A 21,827-nucleotide genomic window follows, 5' to 3' on the forward strand; every position below is an offset into this window, starting at 1 on the left:
TTTTCATCAGCAGTGATTTCATTCACTCACTGAACAATGAACATCAATCACAATTCACATCATCAAGATTCAATGACTTTCAGCCCCCACAAACATTTTTATATTCATTATTGTCTTTGAATTCTTTTTGTCATACGAAAATATTGACTTCACTATATATTACAACACCATGCCCACATCTTTGTTGACTAGGGGAGCGTTTTAAATGAATAATTCCTAATTACTCAATTAATATAAATAGTCAAGATTAAAATATATAATATAAGTGATTTTTTTTCACATTTTCTCAATGAAACTTCTTTACTAATAACATGTCCTGATCTTAATTTGTTTACGTTATTACAAGTTTCTTGCGTATTACGGAAGTATTTTTTGAGTACTTAAATTTTCATGATTAGCTCAATGTTGCTAATTATCTTAAAGCTCAGGTACAATAAAATTAATTAGCATGAGCTTTTTTTTAATAGATGATGAATGATGGTTTCGGTCATTACAGTTGGGACAGTGAATAAATATGATTTATCACATGTTAAGCATAGTATTACCAGGGGATATTTAGATAAATAACAATTTGATAGGAAACAATGAACAGAACAGGGGGTTGAATAAATTATATTTGAATTTTCTTTTCTGAATCAGCTAGTAAGATTCTTGTGTATTTTATAATTTTTTAAAAGTTCAAGTAAAATTTTAACTAGGAAGAAAAACATTTAAAATCATAAAAATATATAATTAATTCAAATAAATTAGTAAAAGAAAGTGCAACTTTGATTATAGGTTAAAAGAGTAAATTAAAAAAAAAAAAAACTAATTTAAAGGTTTAGGGTTTGACACGGAGTAAGACCTAAATTTTACCAAATCTCCAATCAAGACTAGGAACATACCGAATCATTTCACTTAGAATAAAACATGGTTCATTCAATTGCATTACAAAGGAGTTTCATTCCCTTTCTCCCATTTCTGCATGACCTCTGATTCCTAAGAAACTATCAAAACAATTAACAGTTTACATAATGCTTGAAATTGGAAGAAAGGAGAGTATTAACGTAAGCATTGAATACTTACATCAAATATGTCACCTATGCTATACCTATTGTATTGGACTATGATACATTTAATTGCTTTGTTAACGCCTTTGGAAATTAAATATCTTCACTGAGATGGCAAAGACCAGTGCAAAAACAATTGGGAATGCAACAATCACAACTGCAACCACTCCCAGAAAATCATGCTTGAAACCAAAATGACTTCTTATAAAGATTTCTATTGTTGTAGTCCCATCAGTGGTTTCAATGTTTTGCTTATTATCTCCATATTGTGAAGTCACCAGTCCATACAAACTCCAAGCCACAGGATTTGCCCAACTGTACCACCTCCACCATACTGGGATCCTCTGTTAGACCATGCCAAAAGGAAAAAAAGTATAATAAGTGTATATATGTTAACATCTTTACATTTTCATAATCACTTTAAATAGATACAAACGTGCTTTGATTATTTGTGAACATGTTTCATAAGTCTAACCAAAATTGATTCTAAATTCAACAATCAACATTGAACAGACGTGATAAATTGTAACTTTTGCGTTGGGTTAAGAAATTTACACTGAGTTTTACTTTTAAGAGAATTTTTTTAAAATATAAACCATCAATTTAAACTCACTTTTAAGCAAAATTAATTCTACAAAATCAAATTAATCCTAACTCAAGTTTGCAAATGCTCACCCAAATACACACTAAACAATGAATCTACAGTGCACTAAATATGAAAGGAAGGCATAACTTACTGGCCGAGGTACTATAAATCCTGAGAAGAGGTTCCATCCTGAATAGAATGCAGAGGAAACTATAGTGGAAATGTGTTGGTTTGGGGTCACTGCCACTGACATCATGCCATAGTAGGTGTAGTATAGGAAGGTGAAAAACATGAAGAATAGGCACCAGAAAAATTTGGAAACAGTCCACTCAAAACCAATCATTGCATAAACTATAACGCAATAGACTACAGATTGTACAAGTATATATGGGAGCTCAATCACAACCTGCAAGAGAAGTTGAAGATAAGAAGAATACAGTGATATTTTGTTTTCATTTGGTCTCTGAAAGTTTTTCTTTGAACAATTTAGTCCCCAGATGTGTTAACTTACTCACATTTTGGTCCTTCCCTCAAAATATTTTAACCAAAATGTGAAAATCTATCATATTTGGGGATCAAAATGTACACAGTGATATTTTCATGGACCAACTAGTTCCCTATAAGACCAAAATGTGAGCAAAAATTCGAAGAGCAAATTGTATAAAGTGAAACTTGCGGGGATTAAAAATAAACAAATGATGCCACTTTCAAAGACCAATTTGTGTACATACTCGAGCATTAACTACTTTATTAAGTGTTAGGAAGATTATGATTTAGGAGGATGTAAATAATAACACTCAAATAAAAGATATTTTTAAAATGTGGAATTGCTTGCCTGAGCAAAAGCATATGGTAAAGCTGAATACATTCCAGCTGCTCTTTCCCTATAAAACACTGTTCTCTCAACAGCAACCACTGGCTGCACTGCATTAGAATTCTTAATTCCAAGAAGGAGAACAGCAGCATACATGGAGCCCATGGCATTGAAAAGATCTTGTTGCTTTTCACTGCAATAATTGATGTCAAAATTTACTGTTAGATAAGTTACTGATCGTAAGAGTTTGAAGCTATAACATTTCTAAGTTTGCAGTCTGATCTTACATTTTGGAGCCAAGGTTCCAAAACATGCTACCAAGCAAAACAGATACAGCAGTTGAATAAAGAAATCTTAGGGCTGTGTATAAAGGATTGCGCCAGTAAGACCAATGCTGTTTCCATAAGCAAGCCATGCATTGAGTGAAGAAGGATGTTGAGTATTGTGAAGGAAAATAAAGGTCTTGTGAACCAGGAGCTGGACTACTCAATTCTTTAATGAGTGCTTTGTTTCTCCTGAGACAAAATGCCAAAGACCAAATATATCAGTAAACATTCTATACTGTGCCTTTAAGTTCTTTCTAGTGGATCATTTTTGAGTACTAAGTTTGATTAGGCTTCACAAAGTAAAAATACCTGTATAACTCTGAATTTTTGTACACCTCAGCAAAATCAATTCCCAATTCTTTTTCTTTAGCTGAAGTTGAGACGTCCAACATCCATGTTGCTGGATTATACCCATCTTTAATCTTATTGACACCTTGGATTCCCTTCAAGATAGAAGTGGACACATGAGTGAAATTTTTGCATGAAGATAATGATTTGAAGCAAAACATGAACTGGGTATTCCTTATTTTTCATAGCAAGTATATTTTCTACCTCAAAATAACTAATCAAATGAGAAGAATGATGTCCAAGTGGTCCCACATATATCTCTTGCCCTCCTTGCTTCATTAGCAAAAGCTGCATTTCATTGTGACAAAAAAGGTTAGAAAGTCAGTGTTGGAAGAGTAAGAGAACAAACAAAAATTACATTTCTTGATTCTGCCTATTTCACCTCATCAAAAGATTCAAATATATCTATGCTAGGCTGATGGATGGTACAAACAACTGTTCTTCCTGTGTCAACAGTGTTCCTCACTGTTCTCATGACAATAGCAGCAGCTCTTGCATCTAGCCCAGAAGTTGGCTCATCCATGAATATTATAGAAGGATTTGCCACAAGTTCAACTGCAATAGTCAACCGTTTTCGCTGCTCTGTTGAGAGACCATTAACACCAGGCAATCCAACTAATGCATTCCTTAATGGTTTCAGTTCCACAAGTTCCATGACTTCCTCAATGAACATCTGCAACCATTAATCAGTTTCAAACTTCGTAACAATGATTAAACAATCAAGTTTTTTTTTTTTTTTTTTTTTTTTTGTGTGTGTAATGCATTTTGTTTCCTGTGTTATTTTATTGCATAATATATCTAGTCATGAATGGTAAATAACACTAGTTTTGGAGCTCATGCAGGTACAGAGAAAATTTACTTGCAAACTCATGCATTGGCTTGTAGCAGCAGGTCAATCCAGAAAAGGGAAGTACTATAATATTCGAATAAGCCACATTGCACATGAATGCAGCATGAATAAAATGGATACTACATGGCAATCTCTAGTGTTCAAACAGTTTAAACAGAAAGAGTAAACATGAAAGCCAATGAAAGGCTTAGGATTCAGATACCAACTTTTCTGGCTTCAGCATTGATGTGTGAAGACAATCGGAGCCAAGCTGAATAGAGCAATGATTCATATACGGTAACATGAGGAGAGTGGATATCATTTTGCTCACAGTATCCAGAAATCCTTGCAAATGTTTCTTGCTTCTTTGGATATCCCGAGATTGTGATGTTTCCTCCAACATATCCCCCATTTTTTCTACCAGCAAGTACATCCATCAGAGTTGTTTTGCCTGCACCAGTGACTCCCATTAGAGCAGTGAGAACACCTGGCCTGAAAGCTCCACTGACACCCTTCAGAAGAACCAATTTCTCCTCAACAACACCTCGGTTCCTCATTTCCTGCAAGTATTTAATAATTTTTATTTAACAATAATTCTTTGAAAATTGAATGTGCTAGCATTTTCAATTTATTTATTTTGTTTCTACATTACCTGTGGCATGTCAACAGCATATGTTACTTCATCAAAGGTGATAGAATGCGGTTCAAAAGGAAGGACCATTCCTCTTTGCCTAGCGGATAAAGAATCAGAAGAGGTGCTTCCACTTATATTTTTACCATTTTTCACTATGAAAGTAGGTCCAGGGTTATCCATAAGGTGTAATGTGAATTGAAAATCAACTATTCCTCATCACTACATTAATATTAGTTGTTATGAGATGAAGTACCTCTATTTGATTGCTGAGAAAAACCTATGTACCTCAGCACATTAGTTCCTTTTTTACCACTGCTATTCTGTTCATTCTTTTGAGGCTCCCCTAATATAACAGCCTGATGCTTCCCAGGTGCTGCAAAATCAATTTTGTGATATTAAAACATAGGACATAGGTTTATTGTAGGTGACTTATTATACATTTAAGGGGAAGACACTCACGGTTCAAGTAAGTGAGAGCAATGATGTAACCAAAGTTGAAAAATAATATATATCCAATCAAAGCCCCAGCACCTATCCAGTACCAATATGACTGAGTGAAGAACCCCCTTGATTTCAAAATTTCAACTCCTAGTGGCTCAGTTGAGTTAGGTAGAACCTTTCATAAGAAAATATATCCAAACATCAGAATATTCATATTTTATGAATAGACTAAAATGAGCATTTAGAACAGTCAAAAACATACATGTCTCCATCTCTTTCCAAAGAACTCATTGTTTACTATGGCATTCTGTCCATACATTATAGGTGATATCCAGAAGCCCCACAGCCACCATTTTTTTATGTTGTCTATGGGACAAAAGCAAGGAACATAGAGGAGCATTGTGAGTCTAAAGCATGATGGGGGTAAAGACTGGGATTGTTTTGTTTTGCATCCATGATACCTTTTGATAGGAGAAAACCACTCATGGAAAAAAGGATGGCCAATGAAAATGAGCCAAATGTTAGAGCTGCTATCATTTCTCTCCCAAGTGCAGCAGTAAATCGGAATAATGCTGAAGCCATCTGGTTTACTAATACAAGAATAAGGTATTGCCTAAAAAATCTGCATTATGTTGACATACAAACACATATAATTACTAATTCACGGGATTCAGATAGAAAATGAGACAAGGGAGAAAAGATCAATTAACAAGTTTGTAGAGCATGTGTAGAAACTAGAAACAAAGTTCTTTTACCTTCCAACATATGGATCAAAACCAATGACATGGTAGGTGAGGCACACCCAAATACCCACTTCCACAAAAGTCATTGGAATTTTTAGGATCCATGCAGGAAGAGCATATGCCCATGAAGGATAAAACAGATTGTCCCTTTGCTTGTAGAAAACAGGAAGCCTTGAAACAACCATGGAAAGTTCAGCAAATCCATTGAACATAATCACAACAACAGCATAGAACAATGCACCCACATATACACCTCCATCACTCACTGAATCACTGTGCATCTCAGTCCTGAGGAAAATGGTCATGGCAATAATTGCCATTACGGCAAGCTAAAAAATGAGGGGGGAAACTATCAGCAAGACAAATAACCTTAGATGATAAGACAACAAAATGAAACATTCCAATTTCCAAACTTACTTGAGAAAGCTTGAAGGTGTAGACAAATGAATTGCGCCTCATAAGTAAATATTCTCTTGATAAGCAAGCTTTCAACAGTTCCCATTTGCCCAGTCCATACTTTTTGGTTGTCAAGGCAGCTGGATGGCTCTTAGACTTGTCAAATTCAGTGGCAAGTTCTTCACCAAGGCTTCTCCCTACATAAAATGACTGATGAGCCTCAGAAAACTCTTTGGCTGTGACAAATTTGTAAGGATGATCTTTGCATGCCCAGTACTGTTCCTGATCTTTCCTTGATGTTACCTATAACATAACAATTTCAATGGACAAAGTTAAATGTATAAAACCCTTTTTTATCGGTGCAAACAGATTAAACTGTTGAGATAAGACACAAGGACTCTTACTTCTTGCAAAAAGTCTGCCACACCTTTCCTCTCAGGACATTTGAAACCCATTGATTCAAAAAATTCAAGCACGTGTTCGCGTGGACCCTGGTACACAGTGTGACTATCAGAGATCAAAATAATATCATCAAAGAGATTGTAAGTCTCTGGAGCTGGCTGCAGGAGTGAGATGACTGCAGTTCCTTTGAGAATATGAATATATTGCTTGAGTGAATTCACAATTTGAAAAGTTGTTGAGCTATCCAAACCAGTAGATATTTCATCCATGAATAGTGCTTTAGCTGGTCCAACTAGCATCTCTCCTGTATTTATAAGTTTATAATTATTAAATATTTCCACATGTAATTAAATAATTCTGGTTATTAAACGTGATACTCTTCAGGATTGAAAATCAAATTTGTTTTACCTGTTGTAAGACGTTTCCTTTGTCCACCAGAGATTCCTCTTAACATTGCATTTCCTACAATAGTATCAGCACAGATCTCCAATCCCAAAATCTGAAAATGTATTGGAGTGGAACATGTGACTTTAAAACAAAATATTATAATGAATTCATGATGATCAGAGATGATTTAGAAAGTGAAGATTTTACCCTTAGGACATAGTCTGTTATCAAATTTGCCTTCTGGCCTTCAGTTGCTACAGCCTGAGCATTATAAGTCAAAAGGACAACCCATTGATTATCAATCATTTGTGTGGTAAAAAATAGCTGATACCTTTATTTTCTAGGAAACTGACAGTTGACTAGATGTAACTAAAATTGAAAGTCATTGCTTTGTTTGTCGTTACAACTAATTTATTACCTACGTTTTTCAACATAAATTTTGAAACTAGAAGCAAGATGTTGAAAATGAAAGAAATCTCCAAAATTGAACTGGTATAATTGTTAAGCTGACTTATTTTTCTCTCTGGTTTGAAAGGCTACCATTTATTCAACAATATAAAAGAAAGGCCAAGTGATGAAAGTAAAATAGGAAAAACACATCCCTGACAACCAAGAGCCTCTTTGTTACCTTCATGTAGACATCAATATCTGGATCAGGCTTTATATTTGCCTCTTTTTCTCTTCTGGACAATTCTGCGAGCAAGTCTGCAGTAACAACAACAACAACCAAGCCTTAGCCACAACTTAATTTTAATCTAAAACACCATCCTGCGTTTCCAATATTGAACTTAATTATGAATATAAGCAAAAGGCATTCTTGTATTGTAGACTAACCATATCGAGTTCCAACTCCTTGGACTCTTGCTGAGAAGGCCAAGGTTTCTCTGACTGTCAATTCTCCAACATGAAGATCATTCTGATTGACATAAGCAGCAGTTCTTTGGGGTACAAACTCACTCATTCCATGACCATTATATGTCACCTTTCCAGAGAACTGGTCAAGAAGTCTTGCTATATTAGCTAGAGATCCAAGATTGAGTAATAGAGCTAAAACATGAAAATACAGTTACCTTTAATTTTGGATCAAGTTTTCCAGCCAAGGCCAAAAGGAGGGTGGTTTTCCCTGAACTTGGAGGGCCCAAAAGCAATGTCATTCTAGAGAGTAGCACAAAAAAAAAAAAAAAAAAAAAAATCAATGTCATATTGGTTCCAAGGGTCAAGTTAATTATAGTCTTGTCCTCCAAAGAGATACAATAAATATAACAGTATTTGGATTGGTACCTGCCAGGCTTTATTATTCCACTAACATCCTGGAGAATATTTATATGTTGTTTTCTATTTGGAAGAATATGAAGAGAGTTCAAGACGCCCTTCAAAAAGAAAAATTCAAACCAAATTGGCAAGTGAGAATCTTCTTCAATACGATCATTTAGCAAGCTCAAGTCTACTGTATAACAAAGTTGGTACCACTTACCTCCACTATATTAACCATGAAGTTAGCGAAGGTAGGCAAAGCTCTAGTTCCCACATGAGCTTCAGCTTCAATATTCAAGTGCTCAAATCGCACCTCTATAGTAGGAAGATCAATTCCAACTCTGATATCATCCAATCCAAGGAAGAATAAGAGGAGAATCCATTAGTGCATTCTGATATAAAAACAGCACCAATAAAATCAAGAAGAAAATGAGAGTTGGATTCTCACCTATCAATTCTATCCCTGAGCTTGAGCAAAAACTTCTCATTGTCCTCTTCAGCAGTTCTCACCAGTCTTTCAATCAAAGCTCTCTTTTCTTGCAACCCAAGTTTCTGCACATCGATCTCACTGGCTTCCCCTTCAGATGAAGTAAGCAAAGCTTTCCTCAAACGTGAAACAGTAGGAAGCTTCTGAATTGCAGCCCATTTAAGAGCTTCTTCATCATCCTCTTGGTGGAATGAGTTTGAGAAAATTTCAGCATCACTGTTCCTCCAAATTGTTGGACTACCAATCCCGAAACTACTCCCATCCTCCATGCCACCACATAAAAAGTTCTAACCTTTATACAAGTTCTCTATCTGGGTTTGTTCTTGTTTCATATAATGCAAAGAAGAAATGAAGAGCATGCAATTTATATTGAAGTCAAAATGATGGGGCATTGAAGTACGCTACATAACATAGTATTTGCTTCGTATGTCATGTGAAATTTCCTTACAACTTGGAAATATGTCTAAAAAGATTCCCAGCCACTCAGGAATGCTCAATGTGGTTCAGATTATCTTTATTTTTTTGGTTTCTTTGAGGAAAACGAGCAAAATATTTAATGAAAATGTATTGCTAAGGCAACCTGTGTATCATGGAAACATTATATTAATCATTCTGTTAACATATCTTATCAATAATGTAACTTTTTTTTTTAATTTGTATAATGACATTGTTTTTTTTTCTTTTAAAGAAAAGCCACCTTTTTAGGGACGTATTGCAGATCGATGGTTTCTATTTAAATTGATATGGCTTTTACCAGCTTACGCTTTAATTATGAACAGTGTATTACTTTTATTTTTATATATAAATGGATACGCGTGGATATTAAAGTTTGTTCCCTCCGACTCATGAATTTTTGGGAGCATTCATATACTTGAATTGAAAAGGTTGTCTTTTTTTTCACAAAAAAAAAAAAACAAAAACGAAAAGGTTGTCTTTCATGAAAAGTAATAATGTTGATATATATATATATATATATATATATATATATATATATTATAATAACTAATCTTTTAACAAGATTATTTTTAATTCAATGCACAAAGACTGAGTTAATTATTCGATCCACTACTTGAAATTATGGTTGAATTAGTTGGGAAGGATGAAATGAAGTGGAATAAAAAAAAAAATACGTTCTCACTTTCATTTAATACTCTTTTTTATTGTACTTTCCTTAGTTTGAATGAAATGAGATGAAATCAATCATATTTCCATTTCATCATTAAATTGTCCAAATAATATAATAACAATTTTATTCTATTCTTCATTGGATATTAAAAAGTAACCTAAAGAGAATTAATATCTTACCCCGTGCATTGTAATTTGTAAGTGTATATATTTATCTATTGCATTACTTATTTAAAATCATTTAAATATAATATTAATTAATTTTATGATTTTAATTTCTAATATGTTTGAATAATTTTAAGTTATAATTATTTAGAAAATACCAAATTATTTTAGTCCATGTACATTTACCTAATATTATTTTTAAAATATTGTAATATCAAATAATATTTTTAAAGATTTAAAGGGAGATTTGTTGTCTTTTCTTTGGAGAACTTATTTGATATTACCAAAATTTTTAAAAAATAAATTTATGTTAAGAATCTTAAAAGCATGTGATATTTCCTCCAAGCCATCCATATGGTTTTTCGGCTTTTGAGCTCAATTTTAGTTAATGTAATTAGTGGTTTGGCTTAATAACTTAAATACTGAATATATTAGGGCATCTTTAATGGAGATTTTTTGAAAGTGTTTTTTTTTGTATTGAAATATGTGTTTTGTGGTCCTTACATTACTACATCAGCATTAAGCAACTTAAACTCAAATTCACTCCAATAATAAAAAATTCTAAGAACTAAGCACAACAGATAGAGGTGCTGCCATAGAGATGAGATCACACAAGAGAATAAACTATTCTTTATATTATGAATGCATCTTCTGTTAAAGAAAATGTAAATACTACGTCAGAGTGCTTCAAGGGTGAAGAAATGCAATGCTTCGCATATCATTTTAAGAAAATGTAAAACGGCCGCCGGAGATGGCCTTACAACCTTTGTATATGTGGTGTCCATAATTTACGTTTTTAATCCTCAAGGGTCAAAACATATGGGGATCGATGTACCATACAAAAGCAGAGATATAACATGTGTGTTCTTCAATATGAAAACCATACGTTGCACAGCAATTTGCTTTGTTGTATATGATTTTTAAATGCATAGGGTGGGAGGGGAAGCCACATAATCTACATGTTACCTTTTCAGCTCAATTTTCAAACTCCAATTATTGGTTCATCAGATTGGCAAAACTAACCACTCATTGCTTCTGGATTTTAAGCTCAATTTTCTAAATATGATGATAGCTAATTTTCTTTTAGCAAACTTTTTTTTTTTATATCTAAACTATACATATTCTTCATGAAAGACAATCATGATCAAACTAAAAACATCCACGATATGGTTGGACTAGTTATCCAAACATTTTTTTTATATACTAAATTTGAATCTAAAACCTTACTTCAAAAATAAGTAACATATACAAAACCAACCTCATTAGTCTTTAGCATGATTCTCTGAAGTATGTCCATTTTTTTAAATTTTGTTTTGGGTTTGAATTTTATATTCCCCATCGATCCCGGGATAGGAAGTGCAATCGAATCAACATGTAGTTAGAGCACAAGCCTGCCAACTGTATTTTTTGTTTTAATATGAGACTTAATATATGGTCTTGTGGGAGAGTCTCCCTAGTCCCCAGAATTGTAAGATTTATTTATTTTTTTAGTTGATATTGGTTAATGTATGTGGTGGTCACCATATGTTTTCATGTTTGACTCCATTAGTTGGGATTTGCAATCAAAACGTACTGTCTTTGAGCTGACACTATTAGGACCCAGCTTTTAAGTTTGGAAAGCATTTGCATAATGCAGTGCAACGTTATTGGCTTGCAGTTTCTAATGAAGTGTCTCAGATTGTCTCTCAAACATCTCAGCAATAGAAATAGCAAGTGGGTAATTTTTATGAGATTATAGGTTCAAACCCCGTTATTACTATTGTACAGAATATTTTCTGAAAAAAATAGTTATTCTGAATATACAAGTTTGTCCTAAATATTACATCAAATTCAATAACTTAATTTTTGAATAAAAAGTACAATTAACCGATACACGTACAAATTGATAAATATCGAAAAATCAGTAAGGTCAGCGTTTATCCTGTGCTATCCCTGTGTGTGCATATATATATATTATTTCAGTGACATTCTTAGCGACTTTGGAACTTATATCTTGATAGACAAACCAAAAACCAATACAAAATGTACAGCGAATCCAACAACCATAGCTGCAACCACTCCCAAAAGTTCATGCTTGACACCATAGTAATTCCTCAAAAAGTCTTCTATTGGAATACTTCTCCCATTAAAGTCAATATTGTTGTTTATATCTCCAAACTGAGAAACCAACAATCCGTACACACTCCAGGCTAGAGGATCTGCCCAGTAGTACCACCTCCACCATATTGGGATCCTCTAATAATCCATGCCCAAAAGAAAAAAAAATTATTTATTTATGTACCTATGCTAATTAAAAAGAAAAAACATGGCCATAGACTTCTTTGTTTTAAGGTTACAAAAATAATTCTTTCAATTTTTTCAATGAAAAATGCACGTTTCAATAAAAATGTATACTTCAAATTAAGTTATGCCCATATTTAAACCAAACTTAACGGGTCAAAATTAATTTGCTCAAAATTAAATCTATTCAATTTTAAACCAAACTTGCACTAAATAACGATAAAAATAAGATAAAACTTACTGGTCGTGGCATTGTGAATCCTGAAAAGAGATTCCACAATAAAGAGGACAAAGCGGCGACTAAAGCAGCAATGGGTAGGGTTGGAGTCATGGCTGTCAACATTATGCCATAATAGGTGAAGGAAAGAAATGTGAAGAACATGAAGAATAGGTACCAGAAAAATTTAATGAAACCCCACTCATAACCAACCATTGCATAAACTATAATGCAATAGACCACAGCTTGTACAAGAACATAAGGGATTTCAATTAGAGCCTGCGGTGAAAAAATTCAAGATTAGAAAAAATAGGCAGTGAGGAGAACATTATTTTCATAGAGGAAAATAAGTGCTTAATTATATACCTGAGCAACAGCATATGCCAAAGATGAATACATTCTAGCAGCTTTTTCCCTATAAAACACTGTTCTCTCTATACTCACCACTGGCTGCACTGAATTACAATTCTTACCACCAATAAGTAGACAAGCAGTATACAAAAATCCCATGGCGTTAAAGAGATCTTGTTCCATATCACTGCATTTGATTGATGTGAAAACTTTTAGAACAAGTAGAAGCAAAAGTTTGAAGGCCTCAACTTTTCTAGTTTTTAGTTTGATCTTACGTTTTGGTGCCAAGTTTCCAAAACATGCTCCCAAATAACAGAGACAATAGCTGTGAACAGAAACCTAATGGCATTATATAGGGGATTGCGCCAGTAAGACCAAAGTTGTTTCCACAAACAAGCGTTGCATTGTGTAACAAAGGACCTTGAGTACTTTGAAGGAAAATAAAGATTATTAGAAATTGATACAAATTTCTAGAATAGTCTAGAAAAAATACTAAGAACAATTTAGGAAAAACTAATTGTATCTTCTAGTATGTAGATACTTCTAGAGAAAGTTCTAGAATATTGTAAATCTTCAAGTTTCTAGATAGTTCTAGTATATTAAACCAAATGGTGGATGATGCCCATAAATAGGCATGCTACCTCATTGTAAATGTAATGAAGAAAAAGTAATCAAGACATCAATTCTCCATCTCTTGAATCTCTTATTAAAACTTCTTCAACTACTATTTTCAACTATTCCTACTAACACATTTGAATTATCTTACTCATCTCACCCACACTAAAAACTATCAAAGATCCTTGGAACCAGGTCCTGGAGTGCTCAATTCTTTGATAAGTTCTTTGTTTCTCCTAAAAGAAATGTCACACATTCACATCAGCAAACTATATATAAATAATGGCTAACAACAAAATTCTTGTGATCTTTTGCCATTACTTGCTTTTTCTAGCAGTTTATTTTCCTGTTCTTTAGTTTGATTAGACTTCATACAAGTAAAAATACCTGTATAGCTCTGAATTTTCATACACCTCGGCAAAATCAATGCTCAATTCCATTTCTTTCCCTGAAGTCGTGATTTCCAACATCCATGTCGCTGGGTTATACCCATCTTGTATCTTGTGCACACCATCAATTCCCTTCAAGACAAAAATGTGTGTACACGTGAAAATTTAGCTAAGATAAATATCAGGATAGTAAAATACGGTCTTTTTATTAATTTCCAAAACTATCATAATGCTTTTACCTCAAAGTATTTGATTAAAAGGGAAGAATGGCGTCCAAGTGGTCCCACATATATCTCCTGCCCTCCTCGCTTCATTAGGAAAAGCTACATTTCATTGAAAAAAAGTTAGAAACTTGGTAATAGAATAAAATAAGAGAAAATTTGATATTCTTCCCAACAAAAAATATTATTAATCAAATTTTATGTAGTTTCACAAACAAACAAACAAAAAATCATGAGTCCACTCTTTTTAGTGAGCCACATAAGAAATTATGAGTATGTGACAAAATAAATTATGAGTTATAATTTGGTGTTAGCCTTATTGATAAAACAAACTTAAATAAAATTGCTACAATATTTTATTATGCTTATTTCACCTCGTTAAAGGATTCAAATATATCAATGCTGGGCTGATGAATGGTACAGACAATTGTTCTTCCAGTGTCCGCTATGTTCCTAACTGCTCTCATGACAATAGCAGCAGCTCTTGCATCTAAACCAGAAGTTGGCTCATCCATGAATATGATAGAAGGATTGGCCACTAACTCAACAGCAATAGTCAACCTTTTGCGCTGCTCTGTGGACAAACCGCTAACACCTGGCAATCCAACAATTGCTTGCCTTATTGGGAGCTCTACAAGTTCCATGACTTCCTCAACAAACATCTGCCACCATTAGTCACCTCCAAACTTGTTAACTTTTGCAAAACTTTCAACTATTTTTTATATACAGCTACTTATAAGAGAATTTAGCTACAATATACTACTATTCTTATTATCTGTTCAAAGAAAGAAGAAGAATTTTATTTTTATTTATTTGTTTATAAAGATATTTAAGATAATATTTGTTACTATTTTCGTACTAATCTCCTTTTGTTCATATTAAATATTTATAATATTTGAGTAGTCCAGAGTCAAAAAGAGATCCACTAACAAAGGATAAAAGAGATCCACTAATAAAGGATACATTAGAAAGCTCGGCAATGAATATCAACAAAATAATTGTTTTCTTTAGCTTATAATTTTTTTTTTTTATCTCTATATATATAGATGGATAAATACGAATAGAAGTAATAATATATTTATGAATTTGAGTCCAACAACTAACAATGAGGAGAACTGCTACAATATTCAATTAATGCCACACCTGTCATGGATGCAATGTAACTGAAAACAGGTCAACAGCTAATATCATACATGTAAACAAAAATGATATGTTCCTGACATCCAATTTTAGGGTGTAGAATGAATGAAAGAAAAGAAATATAGGAAGAAAAAAATAGAATAGAAAATAAGAAAATGTGATAGATGATGTGATAGAAAAGAAAAAGCAAGATTTAAGAATGAGAGCGTGAAAAGTTGAAGAGAGAAAGTGGTGTGAAAAAGTGTTGCACATAAAAACAGTAAACCACTTAAACATGTTAGCCAAGACAAATGGATAGGCACAAGCAGGAAGGAATACTATAATTAACTAAACTCGAAAAATCTATATATTGAAGTGAGTATGCAACTATTAATAAAGGTATACTATAATTAACTAAACTAGAAAAATCTATATATTGAAGTGAGTTTGCAACTATTAATAAAGGCCATAGGAAAGCCAAGGGAAGCAGCAAAGTGGCAACACGAAAATAGTACGTGATGTTTGAATTAGGCCAGCAAACTGAGAGGTAGAAGGAAACTTAGATTTTGATACCAACCTTCATGGTTTCTACATCAATTTCATCAGCCAATCGGAGCCATGCTGAATAGAACACGGATTCGTACACGGTTACATTAGGAGAGTGGATGTCATTTTGTTCACAGTATCCAGAAATTCTTGCAAATTTTTCTTGCTTCTTTGGATAGCTAGAAATTTTGATGTTGCCACCGATATATCCTCCGGTTTTTCTACCAGAAAGCATCTAACAAAGTTGTTTTGCCAGCACCAGTTATGCCCATAAGTGCAGTGAGAACGCCTGGTCTGAAAGCTCCACTTACACCCTTCAAAAGAACCAACTTATCCTCAACAACACCTTGTTCTCTTATTTCCTGTAATTAAGTTTAGTGCAAGGATTTAATAGAAACTCATTAATGTTTAGCAATAAAAACTTCCATTTGTTTATATATTTTACCTTGGGTATGTCTACAGAATACGTTACTTCATCAAAGGTGATACAATGTGGTTCAAAAGGAAGAATCATTCCTCTTTTCTTGTTTTGTTTAGTTTCAACTGATGTGCTTCCACTATTCTCCTCTTTGCTCAAAGATTCCTTCCGTTTAACAGCTTGATGCTTCTCAATTGCTGCACAAACAAATGCAATATATTATATATAATACGTACTGTAGATTCTCTTTTGGCTATAAAACATTCAAGTAAAGGATAGCAATTCAAAATATTTATAGATGAGTTTGATGGATGTTTATTACATAGATTGTAGATGGATTGAATTTCTTTTAATACGTGCATAATACATCAAAATGAATTAATAATTTAATTTTTATTCATCCACAACAATTCAATTCAAAATTTATTCAATCATCCATTTGACACCCCTACATTCAGGTGAAGGCCTCACGGTTCAAGTAAGCGAGAGCAAGGATGTCAGCAATGTTGAACACTATCGTACATCCAATCAATGCCCCAACACATATCCAATACCAATAGGGCTGTGTAAAAAACCCACGAGATTTCAGAACTTCAACTCCTAGCGGTTTTGTTGAGTTCGGTAGAACCTTTCATGGGAACATATAAAGACATCATATATAGTTTGTGTGTTATAATTAAGGAAGAACAAAATGAAGATATAGATTAGTGAAAAACATACATGTCTCCATGACTTCCCTAGGAATTCATTATTCACTATGCCACTTTGCCGATACATCCACGGTGATAACCAGAAGCCCCATATCCACCCTTTTCTAATGTTGTCTGTTAGCATATATAAAGCAAAACAGTACTGTTAGTGATCCAGAAAATAATTTATATTTTGGAGAAATATTAAAGTGGATTTATTGAATATAGTTGTGAAAAAATTTATTTGTATCACATCACTTCAGGTTTATGCTTACACTCCCTAAGGTTATGGTTTGTCAATGCGAGACTTATTATATAATGCTTAATACTTGTATACATGAGTTAAGCACTTCTAGTGCTTAGTTAATGAAACTTTTGTGTTTATAAAAAAAAGAAAGAAACAAAAGGAGGTCTGAAGAGGGATTGAATGAATTCTTGAGTATGAAAATATTATTACTCTTTTTTGGTACTTCTCACATTTCTTGTTTTTTTTCTTTCAATATTTTATTACATGTGACACGAGATCTAAAATTAGTATAAAAATAATAATAAGTGTTTCACAAAGATATAATTTTTTCACTAAATGAATTAAATTTGAGAAGCTTATGAGAATAATGTAAAAACGTCAATACTTCAAAAAAAATGTAAAAATAAAAATAAAAAATTTAAGAGCAAAATGAACAACTTTGGAACGAGTGGAAAGGTAAGGGTAAATAAAAAGGAAAAAGGTAAAAGAATTAGATTCATTTACCTTTGGACAGAATGAAACCACTCATGGTAATAAGTATGGCCAATGCAAACGACCCAAGTGAGGTTGCCACTGACAGTTCTCTTCCAATTGCTCCAAGAAATCAGAATAACCCATAAGCCATTTGGTTGATAAGCGCCAGAAGAAGGAATTGCTTAAATAATCTGCATTAAGTAGTCTTCAAAGTCAAACCATATCACCTAACAAGTTTTACTGAGTACATATAATCAAAGCAGGATTTGGATTCATTTCATATTTGTGTTATGTTAATGAGAGAAATATCAAACTTAATTGAATTTGGATCATGTTATCAAGTCATGCCGGAGAAAGAAAATTAATTTTATTAAATAAAAGTTCACCTTAATTAGTTAGAGATCTCATTAATTAAAATTGATAAAAAAAATTCTCTTTATCATAACCATATCATATTACTTATTAATTAAAAGATAAGATAATTTAAATCCAATTTAATTGAATTCTGCAATAAATCACAGGCGAGTTTTAATATATAAAGATTGTATCTTTGTAAATGACTGTATCATATCGTATTACTTAAAGACTTTGTATGAGAATAAGAGAGAAAGAAGGAATGTTAATACAAAACTCTTCAAAATGTAAAAAATTAAAAAAAAATTATTTTGAAAGATTTATAAACCCTTTTTCACTTATTTAAACACAAATAAAAATAACCTCACATAAGTTTAAAAGAAGATATTCAAATTTGTGAAAACATAACTCGTTTGTTTTACCTTCCAGCATCAGGATCATAGCCAATGACAAAATAGGTGAGGAACACCCAAACACCAACTTCGGCAAGTGTTACGGGGATTTTAAGGATCCATGAAGGAAGAGCATATGCCCATGAAGGGAAGAAGAGTAAGTCCCTTTGCTTGTAAAACACAGGAAGCTTGCCTACTGTCATAGCAGTTTCAGCCGCTGCATTCAACATAATTACGATTTTGCCATAGAACAATGCTCCAGCAAAAATCCCTCCATCAGCCACTGTACGTCGGTGCATTTCAGTCCTCAAGAAAACGGTCATTGTAAAAAGCGCCATCACAGCTATCTTAAAAATAATACAAAGACTTTAGAAACATTGGTCATCAATAAGTTTTTGAAAATAAATGAAAAATTCCTTTGTTAAAATCAACGTACTTGGGAAAGTTTGAAGATGTAGTAAAATGAATTGCGCTTCATGAGTAAATATTCTCTTGACAAACATGCTTTGAACAATTCCCACTTTCCCATTCCATACATGTTGGTTGCCAATGCAGCTGGGTAGCTCGTTGATTTGTCAAACTGAGTAGCAAGTTCATTAGCTAGGTTTCTCCCCACATCAGATGACTGAAATGCCTCTGCAAACTCTTTGGCTGTGATAAATCTGTATGGCTTTTCCTCGTTTGCTCAGTATTGCTGCTGATCTTTCACTCATATCACCTTTAACATTGTAGCCAAAATTAAAAGGTTAACACTCTCTTCTAACACTGCAGTTAAGTAAAAACAAAACTTTTATGTACAATTTTGTTTTATTATTATTATTATTATTATTGTATTTTTAAAATGCATGTATAATATCATAATGACCATAAGTTAAAAAAAAGGACTTATCTAACTTACGCTATAAAGTAATTAAATAATCTTATCTCAGGTAGATTTATGGGATTTTTGTCTATAAAAAATTAACTAAAAGTTTGTTATAATTTTCAATATTATGTTTTAACTTTATTAGTTCACTTAAGATAAAATTATTTATGTTATGCCGTAACTTAAATCCAATAAAAAGAATATAGATTTACAAACACTTACTTCTTGCAAAAAATCTGCCACGCCTTTTCTCTCAGGACACTGAAAACCCATTGAAGCGAAAAAATCAAGGACATGTTCACAGGGACCCTGGTACACAAAATGTCCATCAGAAAGTAGAATGATGTCATCAAAAAGATTGTAAGTCTCTGGTGCTGGCTGCAAGAGTGAGATCATAGCAGTTCCTTTGAGAAGGTGCACATATTGCTTAATTGATTTCATAACTTGAAATGTGGTTGAGCTATCTAAGCCAGTAGATATTTCATCCATGAAAAGAGCTCTAGCTGGACCAACAAGCATCTCTCCTATAGTTGCTGATTTATAATTGTTAAAATTCTCACATAAACCAAATTTAAGGTGAATAAACTTTATGCATTTCAATAATAAGATCAATTAAGCTTGTTTTACCTGTTGTAACACGTTTCTTTTGTCCACCTGAGATGCCTCTTAACATTGCATTTCCCACAACAATATCGGCACATGTCTCCAGTCCTAAAATCTGAAATATAAAGCAAATAAAATGATAAATTGGCACAATTTCATAATGACTTTATGATGATCATAGAAGGTTTGAGTGTTTGAATTTTACCTTTAAAATATAATCTGTTAACAGATTTGCTTTCCGCCCTTCAGTTGCTGCAGACTGAGCAACACACGACACGACATTTCAGCCACTTAATTCGTTAATAAGCATTCTATTTGTAAATGGAAAAGAGACAAATGATGCATTCAACTTTAATATCGTAATTTATTGCAAATGTAACAGATCAATTTAAAGATTACATCTTAATTGTTTGCTGTTGCAGCTAATTTACACCTGATTTTTTTTATAAGTTTTTTTTATTCAAATTATAGTTTGATGCCCAAATTTCAATATTTATGTTGTAACAATATTTATAAGGCTGACCTTTTTTTCTCTCATTTAATTGATTTACCATTAATTTATTGAGCAAAGTAATATAAGGAATGTTGTAACAATATTTATAAGGATTGAGCTGGCAAAATTATTTGACTCAACTAGATCAACCCAAACTCACGTAACAAAATATAATATTTGAGCTTTAAATTAAAAAAATTAGTTTTTTAACAAATTTAGATCTTTATAACTTGATAAATTAACTTTGAGGTGAATTTTCTCACAAAAAGCTCAAAAAATTTAAAATATTTTGTTTCTTTTTTATTTTAATTTTTAAAATTTATATTTTAAAATACTGTTTTTAAGAAGAAAATAAAATAAAACTTATGTTAATAAATAATTTTTTTTAAACTTTTGAAAAGTGAAAGCTATTTTTAAAAATAGAAAACAAACAAGCTCTTTATCCTCTTCTTGTTTTTTTTTTTTTCACTTTTGTAACGGGTTATATTAAACCTCTTTGGACTAGAGTTTGACGAACCCTTTTACAATTACAACGTAATTAACTCTTGATTTTAGTTAGGATTTCTTTTAATGTTTAGCTTAGTCCATACATAATGCTTTATATGAATTAGCTAGTCATGGTTTGTTCCAAAGTATAACTTTCTTAATATTGAAAAATTAAATTATGATTTATGTTTCATGAGAATTTATCTTAATTAAACAATGAACATATTGTGTCAGTTAATGTAATTAATTCTGACCTATCAATTCGGTCCCTGAGCTTTAAGAAAAACTTCTCATTGTCCTCTTCACTAATTCTAACCAATCTTTCAAGCAAAGCACTCCTTTCTTGCAACCCAAGTTTGTATATGTCAATCACATTGGATTCCCCTTCTGGGGTTGTAAGCAAACCTTTCCTCAAACGTGAAACTGTGGGAAGCTTCTGAATTGCAGCACATTTGAGAGCTTCTTCATCGTCCTCACAGAAGGTGGAATCAACATCACTGTTCCTTGTCCTCCTAAGCGATGAACCATCAACTCTGAAACTCCTTCCACTGCTTCCTTTCAAACTGCACTGATCACCACCTTCTATTTCCATTTCCCAGATTTGCATTTCTCATTTGCCTCAACACAAAGTGAGGCAGGTAGATGGGATATGTATCTACACATACATGGGATGGTCAATGCATTCCACTTTTCAAGACAAATAAATTGAATGGTTGGATTTATTGCAATGCTCATTTAATAGTACATAAATACTTTTTTCCCATTTTTTATAAAATAAATAATTCATTAAAATTAGTAAAAAAATAATTATATATTATCAATTTATAGAATATTTTAAAAATAAATATAACAATAAAAATAATTAAATTATAATCATAGGTAATAGGTGAATATCTTGTTAATACAAATCTTCCAATAAATGAGGATATAAAATAATTAATATATATAAAAAGTGAATTTTACTTTTAATATTTTAAAAAATTTATTGATAATTATTTCTTATAAACAGAATTGAAGGGCTATTACACACATACTAATTAATACTCTAAATTCTACAAATCAGAGAAACTTTAAAATATGAG

General features: G+C 32.5%; 1 protein-coding gene and 1 pseudogene across 3 annotated transcripts; both read right to left on the minus strand.

Moving 5' to 3' along the window:
* Positions 1–1,126: 1,126 nt before the first annotated feature.
* LOC113861312 (pleiotropic drug resistance protein 1-like) lies at positions 1,127–8,965 on the minus strand. Of its 3 annotated transcripts, none has more exons than XM_027494052.1 (24): positions 8,658–8,965; positions 8,430–8,550; positions 8,237–8,325; positions 8,026–8,110; positions 7,790–7,949; positions 7,584–7,660; positions 7,163–7,216; positions 6,977–7,067; positions 6,571–6,872; positions 6,188–6,469; positions 5,783–6,099; positions 5,489–5,649; positions 5,290–5,393; positions 5,046–5,202; positions 4,872–4,959; positions 4,605–4,710; positions 4,180–4,512; positions 3,506–3,796; positions 3,328–3,411; positions 3,085–3,218; positions 2,737–2,964; positions 2,471–2,642; positions 1,787–2,041; positions 1,127–1,393 (listed from the first exon to the last, which is right to left on the minus strand). In XM_027494052.1, exons 1-24 carry the CDS (start codon positions 8,963–8,965, stop codon positions 1,127–1,129), a joined length of 4,266 nt encoding a protein of 1,421 aa, XP_027349853.1. The 3 variants fall into 3 exon arrangements, with proteins under 3 accessions (XP_027349853.1, XP_027349852.1, XP_027349851.1); XM_027494051.1 differs by having other exon boundaries at positions 4,605–4,738; positions 4,840–4,959; XM_027494050.1 differs by having other exon boundaries at positions 4,605–4,738; positions 4,840–4,959; positions 5,016–5,202.
* Positions 8,966–11,972: 3,007 nt separating this feature from the next.
* On the minus strand, positions 11,973–21,337 carry LOC113860781 (annotated as a pseudogene).
* Between the last annotated feature and the right edge of the window lie 490 nt (positions 21,338–21,827).

Source organism: Abrus precatorius, unplaced genomic scaffold, assembly GCF_003935025.1.
Source record: "Abrus precatorius isolate BTA unplaced genomic scaffold, Abrus_2018 Scaffold3, whole genome shotgun sequence".
Lineage (NCBI taxonomy): Eukaryota > Viridiplantae > Streptophyta > Magnoliopsida > Fabales > Fabaceae > Abrus > Abrus precatorius.